At 38.9% G+C, this 20,919-nt stretch overlaps 1 protein-coding gene across 1 annotated transcript in view; it reads left to right on the forward strand.

Moving 5' to 3' along the window:
* Positions 1-20,919, forward strand: part of LOC150090807 (kinesin-like protein KIF28) — a 195,201-nt gene that overhangs the window by 57,363 nt on the left and 116,919 nt on the right. The window contains exons 9-12 of the mRNA XM_090373827.1: positions 3,157-3,217; positions 8,369-8,524; positions 9,500-9,514; positions 20,784-20,896. Coding sequence (XP_090229953.1) covers positions 3,157-3,217; positions 8,369-8,524; positions 9,500-9,514; positions 20,784-20,896 — 345 coding nt within the window. The remainder of the gene's footprint in view (positions 1-3,156; positions 3,218-8,368; positions 8,525-9,499; positions 9,515-20,783; positions 20,897-20,919) is intronic.

Here is a 20,919-nt window from a genome sequence, read left to right on the forward strand (position 1 = left end):
ATTGTGGATGGATACGGACAGAAGAGGAGGGAGAGTGAAAAAGGAAGAGAAGGAGAGGGGAGAAATTTTTGAGCGGTGCTAGTGAAAGGGTGAGTCGGGTAGAGTTGCTTGAAAGATGATGAAGAAATAGCCGACGAAAAAAGTCGAAGTGGGATTATCAGTAATGTAGTGAGTGAGAAATTAGGAGATGAACTGGAAAGGGGTAGTAAAAGGAAGTTCTGCAAACAGTGAGAATGAGAGAAGAAGATTCCCTTAGAACACCCAGTCCACCGAGGAAGGCAATAATATCCTGATATAGTCTTGAGAGGCAAAGGTAGCCGTCCTGACAGGAAAAGTAGCAGATCCTGAAAGCGGAGTAGCAGTTGTGAATGCCGTATGATAATGCCCTGGAAGCTGTAAGATGTTGCCCTGGATAGCAGAAGATAGCAGCTCTGGATAAGGATAGGATAGAAGGCCCTCATGAAGACACCTGATCACAGAAATTAAGTAAGTGAAAGTTAATTTGAGAATACTGTAAGTTAACTGCTAGAGAAAGGACTGTAGTACGATAATTGGGGAATTTAATGATAAAGATAAGATTAGATGGGTGAACCAAATAGGAGTAAATTCTACTCTAAGGCAATTATGGTTGGTTTAGGCAGTAATTTGGAATAAGGAGGATAGTAATGTAGATGAGAAAGTGAACGGAAGGAATTGTAGTAAAAATAGAAATATTAAATGTGTGGAGATAAAATTTATGTATATTGCCAACCCTTAAAGGTGTGTTTGAATGTGACATTGTATTTTGGTGATCAAGTTCTGTAACTGACAATGGTTAAAGAAATATATAAGAAAGAGGAATAGGGAATTAAAGAATAAATTGGTAGTTATGATGATACATAAAAGTAATATGATCAATGATATATTTAACTTTAATGATAAAAAAATGTTATTGACACCTATGAGGTATGATTTGATTGTGTTGTAATAGGAGCAGAAATAAGGTGAGCATATAAAGAGTGTAACTATTTAACCTGTGTATGTGTAATGAGAAAGGTGAGATAAAAAAAAGGGGTCAAGTCTGTAAAGGAGCCTGTTAGATAGGAAGAGACTGGATATGTTGTAAGTACCTTGGTGTTGAAACAGTGAAATTCTATTCTTAATGAGATTTGTTATGATTTAACTGTAAATATGCATAATAAACTTGTTTTTTTTTGTATAACATTTGTGAAATTATTTGTTGTACTGGACACAAGCCTAACCAATGGGAATTAAACATATAAGAGTTTCTCCCCTATGAACTTAGAATTTTCTGTGAAGTTGAATAGTCAGATGCGCAAGTGGGGAGATATTATAAAGGGGAGTAAATTTAAATAGGGGAATAAACAGCATAAAAAATAAAATAATATAATATATACAAACATTTAACCCCCCCCCCCCCCACAGAGTCTTAAATAACAATACACGCGAAGCGTACACTGTCTAAAGCTTACAATACTGCATTAAAACTACATTTAATTTATGAAAATTATTTTTCAATAAAAAGAAATAATTGCCAGATTTCTATTTCTCCGATTTTAATAAAATTTGGATTGGTTCGACAAATCTTTCTATATGAACCAAATATAAAATTAAGAAAATCCGTCTGCTGGAAGTCCCTGTGTTGCATGCGGGCGGACGGAAGGACGAACATGGTGAAGACAGTAAGCGGTAATGCATATATGGTAATCCCCCCCCCTAAAAAAAAGAGGGCATCATCCTAAAAAAGGTTCAGAATCCGGGGTCTCTGATAGGACAAAGACGGCCCTGATGTTTACTGGAATGGTGCATCCGTTTTCAAGACAAAATCTGCAATATGCTTCTTATTGATAAAAATATATTCTTAATACCCTTCTTCGCTTATACGAGTGCTCCATATTTAGCATTTTAATTTATGATAGTGTGTCACGATCTCCCAAAATCTCCTTTTGGGACCCCTTTGAGGTGGGGGGGGGAAGGATAGTGACCAGGGATGAGAAACATCTGTCTAAGCTATTAAATAAATTTTCTGTTTATACTCCGGGACGACCAAACAGTCAGAGGAGTTAACAAGATAGACAGAATACAAGAAACAGCACCGTATTCAGCAGTCACGGGCTTGAACCCCGGTCACTCAAGGCACGTGTACTTAAGCACCCGCGCGCCTGACCACTAGGCTACGGCAGATATTACATATTTCAAATTGTATAACCTGTATACAATGTTAACATTATGAAGGGTATTAAAAGATCTTTAATAGTTGGCCATTTTGGACTCTGCCAGAGGCCTGCCATTGAAAATCTGCAGTTTTTTACTGTAGTTATGAAATTACCATTATCACTTCTCGTAAAACATTTTCTAAATTAATCTGCTTTCATTTTAACTACTAAAATGACCTTTCAGGGCAGTACTACTTACCGGGGTTGATATTTTATGGGCACACAAAGACGAGGACTCTTCATCCATAAAGTTACCAGTCCAGAATGATAATCGCTTCAGCTTTTATTTGTCTCCTTATTTTTAATTCAGTGCACACGCCATCAGCTCCCCACCCCTACCCAATTACCACGTGCGGCTATACCAGGAAGCTTGCTGCAGCTTTCCAAGAGCGGTCAGGCGAATCTTCGAGACAAAGATGATAACCTGTATTAATGCCTAATGTTTTCATTTATTGATTTGCTGACTACAGTTATAACTCATCCTGACATGCCAAGAGGATCTAAAACATCTCATAACTATCATTACGGTGACCATAATGAAATTGGCAAAATCTCACTGGTCCAGTACATGTTAGTAGACAGAAATATAAGAAGATTAATTCGCTGTTTTCTTAACTTAGGTCGCTGACCTCTAGAAGTCAATCGTTATCGCTATGCATGTTGCTTAAATGAATCTGAGAACACGAAACAGTTCTCAAGTTTAATTTGTATTCTTTCTTGCTGAAAACTTGTACGACTGTATTTTAAGTCTCTCCTATTGGCTGATAATATGTGCTGTGAGAAATTGTATCATTTTTGTACGAGATCAACTTAAAAGTTTTTTTTTTTTCTCAATCATTTTACCATAGTAATTTAATTAATGTAGATTGGCTTGTATTCTGTTATAAAAAGCATAACTGTCAATTTTCTTTTATTTTTAATGTAATTTTTGTCATTACAGATCGCTGCCATCAGTCCTGCCGACATTAACTATGAAGAAACAATGTCTACTCTCCGATACGGTAAATATTGTAAACATGATCCTTTTTTTTTTTTTTTTTTTTTATTCCATGATGGTCCTGAAAACGAAAGATTGTTGATGCATGCATGTATTCTTCATTTAACATAGTAGGTCGGTTTAGGTGGGAATGCCAGAAGAAACTTGTTGATAATTTCTCTGCCATAAATTTAAATTACATGGAAAAAGATTTTATATCGAATTGTGGAATTTTCCTGGTAGTTTCTTTTTAGTCAGCAAGTTGTTAATGGCTGGTGTAAATTGTCTCCTTAGGTAGTTGAAGCTGATAGCTTGGGAGAAATTCACAGATCAGCTAGATTAACCTACTAAGAAGGTGAACGCAGGTTAGCATTAGCAGAGGCATATGATGCAAGAAAGCAAGCTTATTCAGCATCAGCCAAAAAAAAAAAAAAAAAAAAAAACCCACTCCCATTTCACCCCTCCGTTCGTTCGAAATACCTGTCCAGTTGAGCTTTAAATTTATTTAGGCTATCAACTTCAACAACAAGTGATGGAAGTCGGTTCCACCAACCAACCACCCGCTGGCCAAAGGCAAATTTCCGCACATCTATCCGACATCCGTCCTTCCTCAATTTGAATTTATGCCCTCTGAGGTGATTATTCTGAGAAAGATGAAGAATCCCATTGGCGTTGAGCATGCTCAAACCATTCAAAGCCTTATACACCTCTATCAGATCACCTCGCCGGTGCCTAATCTCCAAACTCTGTAATTTGCAAAACTTAAGCCTTTCTTCGTAAGAGCAACCCTTTGTTCCATTTACTAATCTTGTTGCCCTTCTCTGTACCCGTTCCAGCAGGTTGTTTATTTTATTTATTTATTAGCTATTATCTATTATTGCTTATTACTTATTAGCTATATAGTTCATATAGTTTGTTCCAGGAAACAGAAAGAGAGGAAATAAGTAAAGAGAAAGACTCGTTATTTGGGTGAATTCTGAATTGAATAGTGAGTGGATGCTGACGGGCTACCTCACGCATCTGACGGCTTTAGAAGAACGCGGAATTGTATGTCAAATCGGAAAAATAATACCCAGGAAATTTCTGTAGAAAAGACATACAGCAGATAATGAAAATCTGTGTGATCAAAAGTAGAGTGCCTGTAACAGTGGGAGGTTATGATTATTTGTTCGAGTTTAAGAACTGTTAGTCTGTTGGAAATACAGGGTGTGTCATGACATATGGGATCCACTTAAGGCATGGACTTAGGACCTGAAAACAATAAATAAATAAAAATAGGTCTGATTTCGCATTTTTCCCGAGTTACAGGCATTTCTGTGTTCCAGGAATTCTTTCCACAAACTGAGTTAGCATAGCTGGCTCCATTCAACTGTTTACAAAAAATGCTCGATATCGCACAGAAGGCCTTGCTGATAGTTGTGTAAACAAGACCTCGTAGTATTTTTTTGAGTGATTTCACTTAATTCTACATTTGGAGCTTGTTATTAACGTTTTGATTGATACTGTGCATTTGCTGTGATAATGAAGGGTTATTCAAATCGAGATATGGCAGACATGCATCTCATCTATGGACTTGCTAGGTGTAATGCAGCCGAGGCAAGACGTCTCTATGCAGAAAACTTTTCTAATCGTTGTGTCAAATAAAAAGATATTTCAAAGAATTCACGAACGCCTTTCAGAAAATGGTTCATTTAGAAAACGAGTTTCAGATAGTGAAGGAAATCCCATCAGCACCAGAACAACAAATCCGACAGACACGTGAAACTTGAGCGGATGAGGTTGCAGAGTTTTATTCAGGCGCATGGTGGTCATTTTTAGCATTTCCTGTAAACGAAGGCAGATAGTTGCTGGGGAAAAAAAAAAAAAATGGCTGTAACTCGGAAACAAGGCGAAATCAGACCTATGTTTACATGAATTTTTTTTTTTTTATTGTTTTTTGGTCCTAAATCCATCTCTGAAGTGAGTCCCACATGTTATGATACACCCTCTCTATACAGGGTGTTTCAAAAATATTGGTACAAACGTTTACGGGAGGTAGGTAACATTTAAAGGAATGTGAATCGCATAGGAACCCATAACCAGAAACGTCACGGGAAAGTAGTAGCAGAAATGACACAAGACAGTAATTAGTGGCAAACATTTATTTGACATAATATTAACAATGGAGTACGAGATGGATGCATTTCATGATGTTACAACATATGCTGGAAGGTTCCACCATGAGACGCGATGCATGCGTGACACCGACGCAGCATGGATTGGCTGACACGGTCGAACACACCTGGAGTTTCTTTGACAGTAGCAGCAGCGCAGATGAGTCTCGCCACGAGATCCATTTCCGTCTCCACAGGCAATTCATACACAATAGATTTGAGGGCCCCCCCCCCCCTACAGAAAGAAATCAAGGCTCAATAAATGAGGTGAGCGTGGGGGCCAGGCCAGGCCAGTCAACGGGTCCACCATGGCCAATCCATCGACGCCCAAAACGCCTGTTGAAATGGTCACGAACACACTTTCCATAATGGGCAGGCGCCCCGTCATGTTGAAACCAAATGTTGCGTCTCACATTTGCTGGAACATCGTCAAGTAACCCTGGTAGAACTTGTTCGAGAAAGATTCGATATTTAGCGGAGTTCATGCGGGATGGTAACAGGTATGAGCTGACTAAGCAGTCACCGAACATAGCTGCCCACACATTTATTGCGAAGCGATGTTGTGCTGTATGGGGGCGCACACCGTGTGGGTTGTCGTGAGCCCACACATGAGCATTGTGCTGATTGAATAAGCCTTCCCGAGTGAAATAAGCCTCATCCGTGATCAAAACCTAGGCTGGAAAATTCAAGTCTTGAACACTTTCTTGGAGAAACCACTGCGCAAAAGCCACACGTGCAGGATGATCTTGGGGAAGCAGTAACTGAAGCCTTTGGAGGTGAAAGGGGTGTAAGGAGTCGTCGTGCCAGAACTGTACGCTGCAACGAGACACGCCTAAGGCAGAGGCAAAGGCACGTGTGCTGGTAGTAGGATTATTCTGGACGGCATTCAACACACTTTCTTCCATGGCGGGAGTTCGCGTCAAACGTGGTCTGCCCGCACTACTCTTGTTACCTCTAAATGACCCATAATCGCACAACTTTTGATGTACACATGCAAACAAACGGTAGTCCTGTACATGTCTGTCTGGGAAGCGTTCTCCATAAATTCGTTGAGCGGCTCCTTCATTGCCCTCTGCTAATCCACACACTAGGTGCATGTCTGCCAGCTCACAGTTCGTATATATCGATGCATGCTCCTCGTGCGGCGAGTACTGCTTGAATGAGTAAGCCAGAAATTTTCCCTCTCGCGAACTGATGAACCCATTCATGATATATATATATATATACAGGGTGATTCATTACCAGTGCGACAAACTTGCAGGAGGTGTAGGGGGCACAAAGACGAATCGGAATCATATAGCATTGCAGGGTCCGAAATGCCTTCGTCATGCGGTAGAGGACGTTGAACGGGAGGTCGCGTGAACAGCGATCTCGCTGGAAGTCAGCATTTGCTAACCGTTTGTGTTGAAGAAACCAAGTAGCAAAAGTCCTCCGGAGTGGATAATCTGCAGGCTACAATGATTGGACGCGTTGCAGATGGTATGATCTCATTTGGTTTGTTGACAGTATCCTCCATACAGTGGATTGGGAAATACCCAATCGTTGGCCTATCGCTCGAGTACTCGTACTCGGATTCCCTTCTGCAAGACATAGGACATTCTCCTCAATGTCTGGCGTCCTGCGGGATCCTAATCATACGATTTTCGCACGTGTGCACAGAAGGTTACGTGAGACTGGTTGTTTCACAAGTGGTACCATGAATCGAGAGCGAACGACGAGGACGCCAGACAATGAGGAGAATGTCCTATGTCTTGCAGAAGGCAATGCGAGTACGAGTACTCGAGCGGAAGGCCAAGCGCAGAGCGGCGCGCCCGTTACATTCCGCAGCTCCATACGTGAGGTGCATGTCGGCCAGTTCAACGTTTGAATACCCGTCCATCATACTACCTCGGGAACCGGTTTGCAAATGCTGACTTCCAGCGGGATCGCTGTTCACGCGACTTCCCGTTCAGCGTCCTCTACCGCATGACAAAGGCATTTCGGACCCTGCAATGCTATGTGATTCCGATTCCTCTTTGTGCCCCCCCCCCACACCTCCTGCAAGTTTGTCGCACTGGTAGTGAATCACTCTGTATATCATGAGTGGGTTAATTTATCATTCTCAGGGTTAATTTTTCTGATTTAAATGAACTTGGCAACTTTGCAAATTTATGACAAAAATGGAAAGATGAAGATCAAATTTCGGAAATCTGAGGGTTACTTGTTAGTTCACGGCAAACGTCACACTAGTGTGTTATGGCCATACCGGGTATTTATTTAGTCTTTAAATTTGGTATAGGGCAACGGGACGATGTTTTAGATGTCGTTTATTGCTGTTTGTCTTCATTAGTATGACATTTTAAATTTCTACGGGAACGGTTCGCAGGCGTATAACAATAAATCCTGAGGATGGGTTGCCACACTCTGTCGTGGAGTTGCTGTTTGTTTGTTATTTGGTTTTTAGGAGCATTAGCAACTAAGGCCATATTGCTCCGAGATATGCGTTGGTCATTCCCTGACCTTTCCGCATCCTCCGTATTTGGTGGTGACGAGCTCGAACCCCGGTCTAATCAAGAAGCCTGTGCTACGCACTGCTGCTCCTTCCCACCTGGCTACGGAGGCGCCTCGTGGAGTTGCGATATAGGCGTAAAACAACGTTTTCTTGCTTGGGACAAAGCAATTCGTCTTTTTTTTTTTTTTTTTAAAGTCTGCTAAAATTTTACATTACTTGTCTTCCCCATTCTGCTATAAAATTTAACCTCAATTGCTCATTTTGAACTGTACTTTCGAAGATCTCTGTAAATAAACTGAAAAGAACTGTACACTTTAAAAAGCTACTGGCCTTTTTACGTGTAATTTTTTCCTCTGGCAGTACGTTTCTGATAACAGTATAGTAAAATGCATATTTGTTAGCAGTAACAAGTAGTTTGAAGTTCAAATGCCAGCCAATGTATTTTTTGTTTCAAGAGTGGAATCATGGATTTTTTTGGATATAATGAGAGTTCATATTTTAAGGTTTATTCTTTGCTCCATTATACTTACAGCTGATAGAGCTAAGCAAATTAAAACCGTTGCAGTGGTGAATGAAGACCCAACAGAGAAGCTGATTCGAGAGCTGAGGCAAGAAAATGAACAATTAAAGAAAATGTTGGAGAGAGGAGCAGTAAATGTTCCGATACAGCCAGGAATGTCTGACAATGGTAAGAAAAATAATGAATAATTTAGTTATTCCTTGTCTGCTCTGGTGATTGGATAAGATTAATAACGAACTAAGGCTGCTTTATAGCATTAAAATTAGCATATCGAAAAGCTGTTCTTAGACGTTTACGATTAGAGAAAGAAAAAAAAAAAAAAAATTCAAGAACTTGCTTGAAGAGAAAGTCATCTCTTCCTACAGGCTACTTAATTTATTTGCTAGGATTTTTTTTTTTTTTTAAGCGTGAAATTCTTTTGAGACGGATACATAATCAAACTGGGTTTATTAATACAGGCAATATTTTTAATTCTGTGCAAATACTATTTGGTCAGGACCGTGCCAGGCTATATTTTCGCCCTAGTGCGTACTTCTTATTGCCGCCCCTACCTACTCCCCACGGTCATTTTTCTTATATCAGTTTTTTTGGGGGAATTAAAAATATTTCCAAAATAATATATAATTTTATTTTTTAAACACAAAATAACATATATTATGATACATGAAGTAAATATGTTAAAAATAAAATAAAAACGAAAATACATTTATTTTGCTTTGGCTTCAGACAATAAAATAAAACTATATATAAACTTAAAATAAAAATAATTATTTAATTTTTGTTATTTTCAATAACAAAACATTATATGAATTTAACTTTTCTTACTTTAGCTGTAGTAAAATCAGTCATAATATTTTTTATATCTAAAGAATCACAAATATCTTCTTCTTTCTTCTTCTTCGCATTGATGAACGGAGGTCATTTTTTATTAATTTTAATTTCGAAAAAGAGCGCTCACCTCTAGCTACTGATACGGGAATTGTTACCATTATTCTTAATGAAATAAATATATTAGGAAGTAGAGTGGTTAAATTATTTTTGAATATAAAACTTAATTTCTTGTGGAGTCTGTCTGATTCATGGACATAATTTTGAAAAATTTGTTTTTCATTTGCAAGATCCAAAAGATCTTGCAAATGAAAGATCTTTTGGACATTGGTGGCATCTGATAACTGTAATTCTGAATAATGTTCTAAATTTTCATCTTTTGGTATTTTACTTAGCTTGCTAAAACATTGCAAAAAATTAAAATTGTTATTATAAATCTTGAGCTGTTCAAAACGTTCATCTATTGTGTTTCTTGTAGTATCCAAAATGGCAAAAAAGTTTTTTTTTTTTTTTTTTTTTTTAAGCTATCTTTTGGTGTTGGCACAAATTCATTTGGAGATGAATTATTAAAATTATTTGATTATGAACCTCCAGGTTCATAATCAAATAATTTTTGTTTCCTTCTCATTGTTTCCTTCATTCTTGAAGTTTTCTTTAGGAAAATCAATGTCAATTTCTAATGAGTTAGCAAATTTTGCTGCGTTTTCAAGTACGCATACAAAATGCTCATCTGTTCCAAAGTTTATAATCGTTTCCATTTAATTTTTTTTTTAAATGCGTTAGTGTTGTTAATATATCCGATTGTGTATTTTGTAATAATTTGCTTACAAAAGTTTCATTAGATAAAATGTCACCACCAAATAATAGTATAGCACACGAATTTAAAAGATCTAATTTATTTGAAATGACTGAGACTGATGTTTTGTTTTTAAACCGAATTTATTATCACAATCCGAATATATTACATAATGAGCATCAGCAATTTGTTGTAGATTGTATACTAGAGGTTTTATAGCGTCAATTTGACTTTCCCAACGCGTCTGACAAAGGTTTCAGCGAACATTTGAAATTTTGTTTTTTAATATTGTCCACCGTTTAGTAGTACTAGAAAAAAAATTATAAAGTTGTTGTTATTATTATTATTATTATTATTATCATTATCTGTTTATTTCTCTTACGAGACACCCATAGAACTCTACTGACTTGGTTGTCGTGCCGGAGTATAAACAGAAAATTTATTTATTTATTTTATAGACAGCACGTGGCTAGAGGGTGTGGTTACATTATATCAGTATTTACAAGCATATTTACATGAACTTATTTACAATATTTGGAGATGACAAAACACAGAATATGTGTTAATGGATTAATTGCGAATGGTTGTTAAATGCTAAATATTATTATATAAATTATTAAATTAGTCTTCTTATTATATTTGTACCTGCCGTTACACATTACCAAATATTTGTGTCCTATACATTTTGTCTGTACATAGTTTCTCTGCATCTATATTTAAATTATTAAAATAATTCACAGTATTTGCTGGGAAAAATCTCCCCAGAGAGTCCAATTGAGTCAGTTGGCACTTGAGACTTGGTTCTTCTCTGTTTATTCTCGGTCGTGTCATCCGAGGGCGAGTGATCACGTTTCCCACTTTCGGCGCATCTGTTCTCTCCGTTAGTAGCTTTGCCAGAGTTAAGATGTTTCTGGTTGTGATGATATACTTCCAGGGTGTGATGTCCAGATTGGCAGACAAGACTGCTCTTGAGATGGTAAACGGTTTCCCGGCGATCTTGTTTAGCCATCTCAGGAGCCAGTATTCTACTCCTAAGAAGGCCTTGATGCTGTTCTCGGGGGCCGATGACCAGATAGTCGATGCGTACAACGGAATCGGTATAACGCATTTAAGGATGTATTGAATCATGAGATGAGGGCTTCAGAGACCGGTGAGTTCTTGTCTAGTGCTCCAGAGTGCTGCGTATGTCTTTTTCCTAATGTATTCGAAGTGAGGTATGAAGTTTAATCCTTCATCCCACTTAAGGCCAAGGTCAACATGTGCGGGAGATTTGTGGACTCTGGTATTGTTCACGAAAATCGTAATTTCATTTTTCTTCTTTTTATTGGTGAAGGTCATTTGGGCAGTTTTCTTTTCATTAACTTTCAGGCCAATGTAGTGCAGATATTCTTCTAGTTTCCTGATTGCCTTGTTTGCTTCCTCTGATAGATGGGGTGCAGTTTCTTGTTCTTTAGAGATTACAAAAAATTTCAAATCGTCAGCATATGTAATAAATTGCTCACAGTTTTGAGCTAAAAATGGGGCTAGTGCTATTGCGAAGAAGGTGGCGGAGAATACGCCCCCTTGAGGTACTCCCCTAGAGATACAGTAAGTTGCTGTTTGTTTCCCGTTTATTGCGATAATTTGTCTTTCTTGAAGGGTGTTAGTGAGAATGCTTAAAGTGCTTCCTGAAATGAGGAAATACTCCTTGAGGATTCCTGTTATAGCTGGAATTGAGACATTGTCGAAGGCTGCTGCTACATCCAGGAAAACGATGTCCAACTGTTGTTTATTGTTTAAAGCTAGCTGTATTCGGAGTAGAGTCTCCATTAAATTTGTAATAGTCGACCTTCGAGGAAGCACAGAATGTAAGTATTCTGGCCTGAAAGCAGTGCTGATTGACGGTGTTGAGGATTGCTTTCTCAAAAACTTTTTGCAGAGAGCATCCGATTGCGATGGGCCTGAAATCTTTACTGGTTTTAGGATTGTTTATTTTTGGAACTGGTTTTATAATATCTCTTCCATGTTTTCGGGATAACCCCCTCAGTTAGTATTCTTTGGAAGAGGTGGTGGAGCGGGTCGATTATGTAAGCACTACATATTTTTATCATGAATAGCGGAACTGGTCCGGCCCGATCGTTGCTTTATTGGGGAGCGAGTTAATAGCTTCCTTTAAGTTTTCCCTGCTGATATTAATTTCACGTAATATGTTTCTATCTCTAGTTCGGTTAGTGCCAGTGGGATCCATCAGTTTTTCAATAATTTTCTGCATCTCGCGGATGTTTTCCTCACAATTTTTCTGCTTTTCTTTCAAAGGTTTTCCGAATGTGACTTCTGTCCACTCTCTAAACAGCTGGTCCGTCATTTCTTTTTTGTTGTTTTTCTTTCTAACTATTCTCTTTCCTTTTTTTAATTTTTCCTTAATAACCTCAATGTATGCTTGTCTTTTCAGTCGAATGAACTTTGCCCTTTCGCATTTGTACGTTGTCCGATCAGTCGGGTGTCCAGTTCTTTTCCACTTTCGGTATAGCTTTTGCTTCTTTTTAAACATAACTTTTAACTTCTGGAGTGAACCAAGAGTTCGCTCTGTCTGAGATCTTTAATATTTTCGCTGCTCCTAGACGGGCGATATTCAAGAGTAACCGCGAAATCTCGTCTATGGCCATCTTATGTAGACTTTGAAAGTTGTATCGCGCTAAGCATTGCAAGATGACCTCGGATTTAATATATTTTGTGGAAAATATCAACTTCGATTCATTACTCTGATGTGTGCCGCAGTTCTGATCGGCAGTCTGTCTTCGAAGAGCAACCTCCATTGAAAGCGCAGAGTGGTCGGAGGAAAACTGTAAGGAGTTGTCTATTAAGTTAACATCTTGCGCGTTAAAATTAAATTAAATCCAGGAGCTGTAATCCTCTTGTCGCAGGTGTCGTTAATTGTTTCATTCCGAGTGCTTCTACTGTGGCGTCTAGCTCTGCTTTTGCATCTTTATTCCTCGGTAACGGCATAGTCAGATCTCCTAAAATGATTGTGTCAATATTTACGTCTAAGTTTGATACCAGCCAGGTAAAGAACTCATTTCTGATCTCTCTCGTATGTTCTGGTGGCATGTAGATGAGGCAAAGCTGTACCTTGCTGTTCTCACCAGAGAATGTGGCGATAACAGCTTCAAAGTTATCAGAATTAGAGCTGTGTTCTTTCACAATCTGGAAGTTGGTTTTATATATCATCATTACTCCTCCGCCCCTTTTGATCTCTCTCCCTCTACCAATGCACTTGTAGCCTAAATTGTCTACCAGGGCGTTCAGCTGTTTATTATTTTGAAGCCACGTTTCTGTCAGACAGATAAATGAGTGTTCTGCATTTATTAGAAGACTCTGTAAAGTGTGGAGTTTATTGGATATGCTGCGAACATTTTGTAGAAAAAGGGAGACTTTTGTATCCCCTTTGAAGTCTGGCGAGGTGTTCGTTGATTGCTATTGTTTTACTAGGGTGTTCACTGCCTGCACTAGTAGTGGGCCTTGTCGATTGTTCTCTGTATCTTTTAACGAGGGTGCCACTGGGTCATATATTTCTGTTCAGTAGTTGGGCTTCACAATTAATGGGGTAAGAGATAGTGAAGGAGGAGTAGGCAGGGTGTCTAGTTCGTACTTGACGTACCTCAACATCGATACCAATTCCCTCAACACACATTTCTCTGATGACACCAGGAGTAATATTGGGGTTGATTCGCGACACAAATATTTTCCCTCTCGTTTGAACCGAAGTGATGTACTTTTCGGCAAGGCAAGGACGATATCCTGTGGTTAACCTCGGCGAGGAAACAGGGATTTTATGCATAGGATCGCCGTTTGGTCGCGTTGCATCATGTTGTTGATTGGTAAGTAGCGGGTGGCGTTCTCTTTTAGTAGAACTTTGGTCAGCAGATTTTGATGGGAGAGTAACCATCTGTGCGTAGGTAGGTTGTTTCGGTGCATATAGCTCTATGTTGAAGAAGTGATTCTTATCTATGCAGGGTTGGCTTGCGGGTATCGCAGTGCTAGCGACAGTTGTCTCTGCTCTGTTTTCTGTTCTGCAGTCTGGACTTCTGTTCGGGAAGTTTTTAGTACTTTCCACCATTTCTGGGCGTATCTGTTCTTTGCGGGGATCAGCTTCGTGCAATACTGTTTTTATTTCGCCTGGGAGGGTAGTCCTGAGACGAGCATCATGCTCTTTCTTTGCTTCTTTAGGATAGGTAGCAGGGCCAGCTCGTAAGTGTTCAGCTGTCTGATTATGTCGTCTGTTAATATGTTGTAGCTGTGTTAGGATGATGTCTAGTTTCCTATCCATTACTTTCTGACTGGCAATTAGTTTCATGTTTTGTTCTCTTAGTTCGTGATTTTCCTTTTGCATGCCCTGGAGAGTTTTGAAAATGGGGAGAAGGAGTTCTTCTAGTAAGTCTTCCTGCCTCCGTGTGTCGTGGGCTAATTGGTTGTGCTTCGCTTCGTTTTTATCTTCTCTCTGAAATGCAATACAGCCTGCTTCTACAGTGTGGTCTAAAATGTTACTAATATCCTGGGGGTCGTCACTTGTTTTCTTGTGTTCACATTCTTCTGGGCATGTGTCACAGCCAAGGATTTGAGCTAAGGAGTAATTTAGTTTCCCGTTCCGCTCCGTTACCGTGTGGTTGCTAGCGGGCTGTGGGGAGGGGTCTTCATTTTCTGAGTCACTAGTGTCTATGATACATTGTGGCGCTTCAGTTGTTTTATTCAGTTGTTCTGTTCTACCATTTTCATTTGTGGACCTACAACTTGTGCAAAGAAACTTCTTGCGTCGTTTCTGATTTAAACGCACTATATCCACTTGAAAACAGCAGCTTCCAATTATGATGCTGCACCGTGAACATTTGATCGTGTATTTATTTGCGGTCTTACAAATGCTGCACGTCAGTTCCGTTGAATCCGATGGTTGTTTTTCCATGCTGAAGGGTAAACTGTATGAGTCTGTACTAGTCAACTGAATTCTTTACTCCTCCAGGGAGGGTTGGCTATTGTAGGAAAGCTCTTTCTGACTTTAGCTCTGGGCGTTAGTGCCTAATTCTTTAGCGCAGCAGGGTGTGTGACCTTGAGGGATACTTGCAGGGGAACGAAGATGAAATAGCAAGTGATAAACATGCAGAAAATCATTAATAAAACTTTACCTGAGCTTTAATTTCTTCTTCTGTTGGAATATTCAGATGGAGGGAGTCCCACGCTTTCTATCAGTATTAATCATATATAGTGAATGACTAATAGGTAAGTGAAAATAGACAAGTAGACGGAGCACAAATATTACACTGCTCTCATCTCCGCCACCTAGCGGGAAAAAGTTCCTGTATAATTCCAAAAAAATCAATTGTCTCAAAAGATATTTTTGCCGCATCTTCACCACTAAATTCAAAGTATGTGCAGCACAAGTACGAAAAAGGCTCGGTGGTTTATATCTAAATTTTTTTTCCTGAAGACCGTTGTTTTTCCCTCATATTGACTCCGCTGTCGTAGTCTTGCCCACGCCTATTTTGAATATTAATGTTATATTTTTACAAAATTTCTAAAATGAATGTAGTTAGCCCACTACCAGTCATATTTTCAATTTCACAGAAACCTAAAAAATGTTCCCTAATTTCAATTTTTTGTGTTTTATCATTATAAATTACAAATCTTAAAATAATTGTAAATTGTTCCTGATGACTGGCGTCAGGTGTACAATCTAAAATCAAAGAATAATATTTAGTTTTCTGTAACTAATCTAAAATTTCAGTCCTTTATACTGAAGTGGTGAAACCCATGTTTAGTCTCTAGAGCAGGGGTGGGCAACAGCCGGCCCGCGACGATGTTGAATCCGGCCTCCTCGGTAAATGCATAAATATAGAAAATCCATACCTGACTACACTCGCCATAAACGTTCGGCTTAATTCGGTTCAATCGGGAATCGCGGCCAGTACAACAGTAACCAAGTGATTCTACGCAGCGTCAAAGAGTTATTTCCTAATTATTATTGTAGCATCGATCGAACGAAGTTCCTTTGGGCTTGACTTCTTATTGAAAAAAAATAATATTGGTGCGAGATATTTTATGTTTTATGCCTTTTCTAATTATTACAATTTTTAATTTAATATAATTTATAGCCCATAAAATGAGCCAATTAAAAAAAAAAGAAAAATTGATGCCGAATGCCGCATTTTCAATGATAATTGGACATTCAGATATTTTTTTTAAAAATACATTAATAATTTGGTAATTCAAGTAATATAACATTTTTTAGGTTCTGATTTTTTTATTAAATCGTTCACTCTATTCCGGCCCGCATCATGATGCGAAAATTTCATTCGGCCCGCACCATGATACGAAAATTTCATTCGGCCCGCTGACGAAAAAAGTTGCCCACCCCTGCTCTAGAGCAAAGTTTCCGGCATCCCCCCCTCTCCCCATACTTCTCCTTCAACCCATGCACGGTACTAAGTACTATAGGTTTTCATACCTTTCGTGATTGGGGTTTTCATAAAAAAAAAAAAAAAAAAATATTTCCTATTATATATAAAACATCATTTTGAATTTTCTGCCCTAAATAATGTGGCATGTGAAGTTTATCAATCTAAATACTTTGGATGTGTTCCGATAAAGCGGAATCAAATTTGGCAATCATTTGTATTAATTGAAAAAAATTTCCGTTATTGTTATCGAATAATTTTGAATTACTACCCCTTAAAGACAAATTTTGTTTTGCCAAATATTGTTTTGAAAATCAAAGAACGATTTTCTTCAATGATGATTGCCATCTTATTTTTTCTTGGCTTATTAGTCTTTGATGATGTGCATCCACTATATTTTGTAATTCTAAGTTTTTACGCAAATTAATTAATTTGTTAGTGCATTCAGCATGCTTGTTGCTTTTTTTCGCAAATATCCAAATGTTGTAGTAGTAGTGGCATGTGATGCAAGAAAGCAAGTGTATGAGCTTATGCAGCATCAGCCAAAAAAAAAAAAAATCACACCATTCCCTCCAAATGCCTGTCCAGTTCCTCCTTAAATTTATTCAACCTATCAACTTCCATAACTACAGATGGAAGTTTGTTCCAGCAATTAAACACCCGCTGGCTAAAGGCAAATTTCCGCTCATCATCTACATCTGTCTTTTCTTAATTTGAATTTATGTCCCCTTAGGTTCGTAATCTGAACAAGTGGAAGGATCCCATCAGAAATCAGCGTGCTCAACCCATTCAAGGCCTTATACACCTCAATCAGATCACCGCGCAGATGCCTAGTCTCCGGCCACTGCAATTTGCAGGACTTAAGCCTCTCTTGGTAAGAGGATCCCTTCATTCCCCTCACCAATCTTGTTGCCCTTCTCTGTACACGCTCAAGTAAATCTACATCCTTCCTAAAATGAGGCCTCCAGACCTGTACACAGTACTCAAGGCGTGGCCTGACCATTGCCTCATACAGAGGGATAATCACCTCCTTTTCCCTGCTAGCAAAATTCCTATATATCATTGACAAAACCCCATGACCTACCCTGGCAGCCTGTCTGCATTGCTCAGAAAACTTCATATCTGACTGCACAATTACTCCCAGGTCTTTTTCATTTTCTACCACCTTAAGTGTAGTACCGCACAGTTGGTACATTTCTCTGTGGTTTCTTCTACCCATATGCAGTACTTTGCATTTGTCAAGGTTAAACTTCAGTTGCCACTTCTTAGCCCATCTGCCCAAATTATCTAGATCCTGTTGCAGTAGCACACTACCATTACTGTCATAAACAACCCTGCCAACCTTTGTATCATCTGCAAACTTTGACATTAAGCTTGATATACCTTCATCAATATCATTGATAAATATACAAAACAACAGTGGACCTAACACCGAACCCTGTGGTACTCCACTAATAACATTAGTCCAAGAAGAGCAGCACCCATTGATTACCACCCTCTGTCTTCTCCCACTTAACCATCCTTTTATCCATTGTAGCAACTTACCCTTAATACCATTCTGCTCCAATTTGTACAATAGTCTTCCATGCGCAACAGTGTCAAAAGCTTTCCTGAAATACAAATATATGATATCAAAATTATTTTTTGCATCCAGTTCCTTTGTAACCACATCATAATATCCAATCAAATTTGTCAGACAAGACTTTCCCTTAACAAACCCATGCTGTGTCTGAATTATTGCTGCAGTCTTGTCTAGATGATCCTGCAATGCATCTTTAACCAGTGACTCCATTATTTTACCCGGAACAGAAGTTAAACTAACTGGTCTGTAATTACTCATGTCACCCTTCGATTCCCCTTTGTGAATTGGGGATACATTTGCACATCTCCAGTCCATGGGAACCTCCCCTGAGTCCAAGGACGCTCTCATAATTATGGCTAAGGGTTTTCTTAGTTGCTTTGCCGGTTCCTTTAATATAACTGGATAGATCCCATCCACCCCAGGTGCCTATTAGCATTAGTAGAGGCATGTGATGCAAGAAAGCAAGCTTATTCAGCATCAGCCAAAAAAAAAAAAAAAACACACCACTCCCATTTCACCCCTCCGTTCGTTCGAAATACCTGTCCAGTTGAGCCTTAAATTTGTTTAGGCTATCAACTTCAACAACAAGTGATGGAAGTCGGTTCCACCAACCAACCACCCGCTGGCCAAAGGCAAATTTCCGACCATCTATCCGACATCCGTCCTTCCTCAATTTGAATTTATGCCCTCTGAGGTGATTATTCTGAGCAAGATGAAGAATCCCATTGGCATTGAGCATGCTCAAACCATTCAAAGCCTTATACACCTCTATCAGATCACCTTGCCGGTGCCTAGTCTCCAGACTCTGTAATTTGCAAAACTTAAGCCTTTCTTCGTAAGAGCAACCCTTTATTCCATTCACTAATCTTGTTGCCCTTCTCTGTACCCATTCCAGCAGCTCTACATCCTTCTTGAAATGAGGCCTCCAGACCTGTATACAGTACTCAAGATGTGGCCTAACCATTGCCTTATACAAGGGAATAATCACCTCCTTATCCCTGCTAGAAAAATTCCTGTATATCATTGACACGACACCATGAGCTACTCTTGCAGCTCGTCTGCACCGCTCAGAGAACTTCATATCTGCCTGCACAATTACCCCCAGGTCCTTTTCATTCTCCACCACTGTCAGTGTAGTACCGCAATGTTGATACGTTGCTCTGGGGTTACTGTTTTCCATATGTAGTACTTTACATTTGTCAATGTTAAACTTCATTTGCCACCTCTCAGCCCATCTGTTCAACCTTTCCAGATCCTGTTGCAGCAGCATGGCGTCAGTAGTGTCCTTAACAACCCTGCCAACCTTTGTATCATCTGCAAACTTGGACATTAAAATTGATATACCATCATCAATATCATTCATAAACACCGAAAACAACAACGGACCCAACACTGAACCCTGAGAAACTCCACTAATAACATTAGTCCACGTTGAGCAGTGTCCATTGATTACCACTCTGTCTTCTGCCACTCAACCATCCCCTTATCCATAGCAGCAATTTGCCTCCAATGCCAAACTGCTCCAATTTGTGCAGCAGTCTTCCATGTGCAACAGTATCAAAAGCCTTTCTAATATCAAAGTGATTCCCTGCATCCAGTTCTTTTGTGACTACATCATAGTATCCTATCAAATTGGTCAGGCAAGACCTGCCCTTAACAAAACCATGCTGCGTCTGAGCTATAACTGAATTCTTGTCTAGATGATCCTGCAGTGCTTCTTTAACCAGTGCCTCCATTAATTTACCTGAAACAGAAGTTAAACTAACAGGTCTATAATTACTTGTGTCAGCCTTTGATCCTCCTTTGTGAATTGGGGTTACATTTGCACATCTCCAGTCTATGGGTACCTCCACTGAGTCCAAAGAAGCTCTCGTAATTATGGCTAGGGGTTTGCTTACTTCCTTTGCTGCCTCCTTTAATATAACTGGATAGATCCCATCCATCACGGGTGCCTTTTTTATCCTTAACAATTTCTCCTCCACTTTCCTCTCAGTTTCTTGGGTGATGATGAGGTCTAGAGTATTCTTTTCCCTAGTACTTTCCCTGACACGTTGATACAAATAACAAAGATCCAGTTGACTTAAAAATTTTGTCACCCATGTGGAGTTCCCTTCCCATTTATTCCAGTCAGTTAAGAGGCAAATTGAAATCACCCATAATAAGACATTCACGCTTACTTGCCCATTCTATTTGCATAGAGACTCTCATCATAATCTTCACAATCATCTGGCCTGTAGATTACCACTCATCTTGGTAGTAAGACTGGCTGAATTAAATGGAGAATTGGATGGTTACCTTACAGGAACAGAATAAATATTTTGCTTCATGTTATTATTGTTATGTGAGTTTTTTTTTTTTTTTTTTGCCTGATGCAGGAAGTCTGCATCATTTGCTAATATTAATAATTTTATTTCCTTAATTATTATTATTTAATTCTCACCACACAATATAGAAGGATATATCATTATATTTATTTTCCATATTTTTTTTATGTTTAGACCCATTTTTCCTCTCGGATTTTAAGTGGGGGTAATATCGTATATTACGCTTTTCCCTCATCCCTTACCATGCTTGGAAATTGCTGGATTGATTACTGCTCCACTTGGTGTGTTTGCGCTGACTTTGCTGCACAAGTGATAATTATGTAACGTTTTACTTTCAAACGTGTAGTGTTACCCTCAGCTGTTTGAATAATATTTCTTAAATAACGAATACTATGCTTGTGTATTAACATTTAAGATCTGAAGCAGCTCAGATTTAAGTGGGAATACTTTACCTTGCGTGTTATCATTTCAGATATGAAACAGCTCAGATTTAAGTGGGAAGAGGAAATGAAGGCCGCACTCGCTGAAAACAACCGAGAACTTAACCACATGAAGCAATCATACGAGGAAAAACTTCGTCAGTCTGTTGGATCCCGTGAGGTAATTCA

The sequence above is a fragment of the Mastigoproctus giganteus genome, chromosome 1 (assembly GCF_048544385.1).
Source record: "Mastigoproctus giganteus isolate SK-2022 chromosome 1, ASM4854438v1, whole genome shotgun sequence".
In the NCBI taxonomy this organism is placed as follows: Eukaryota; Metazoa; Arthropoda; class Arachnida; order Uropygi; family Thelyphonidae; genus Mastigoproctus; species Mastigoproctus giganteus.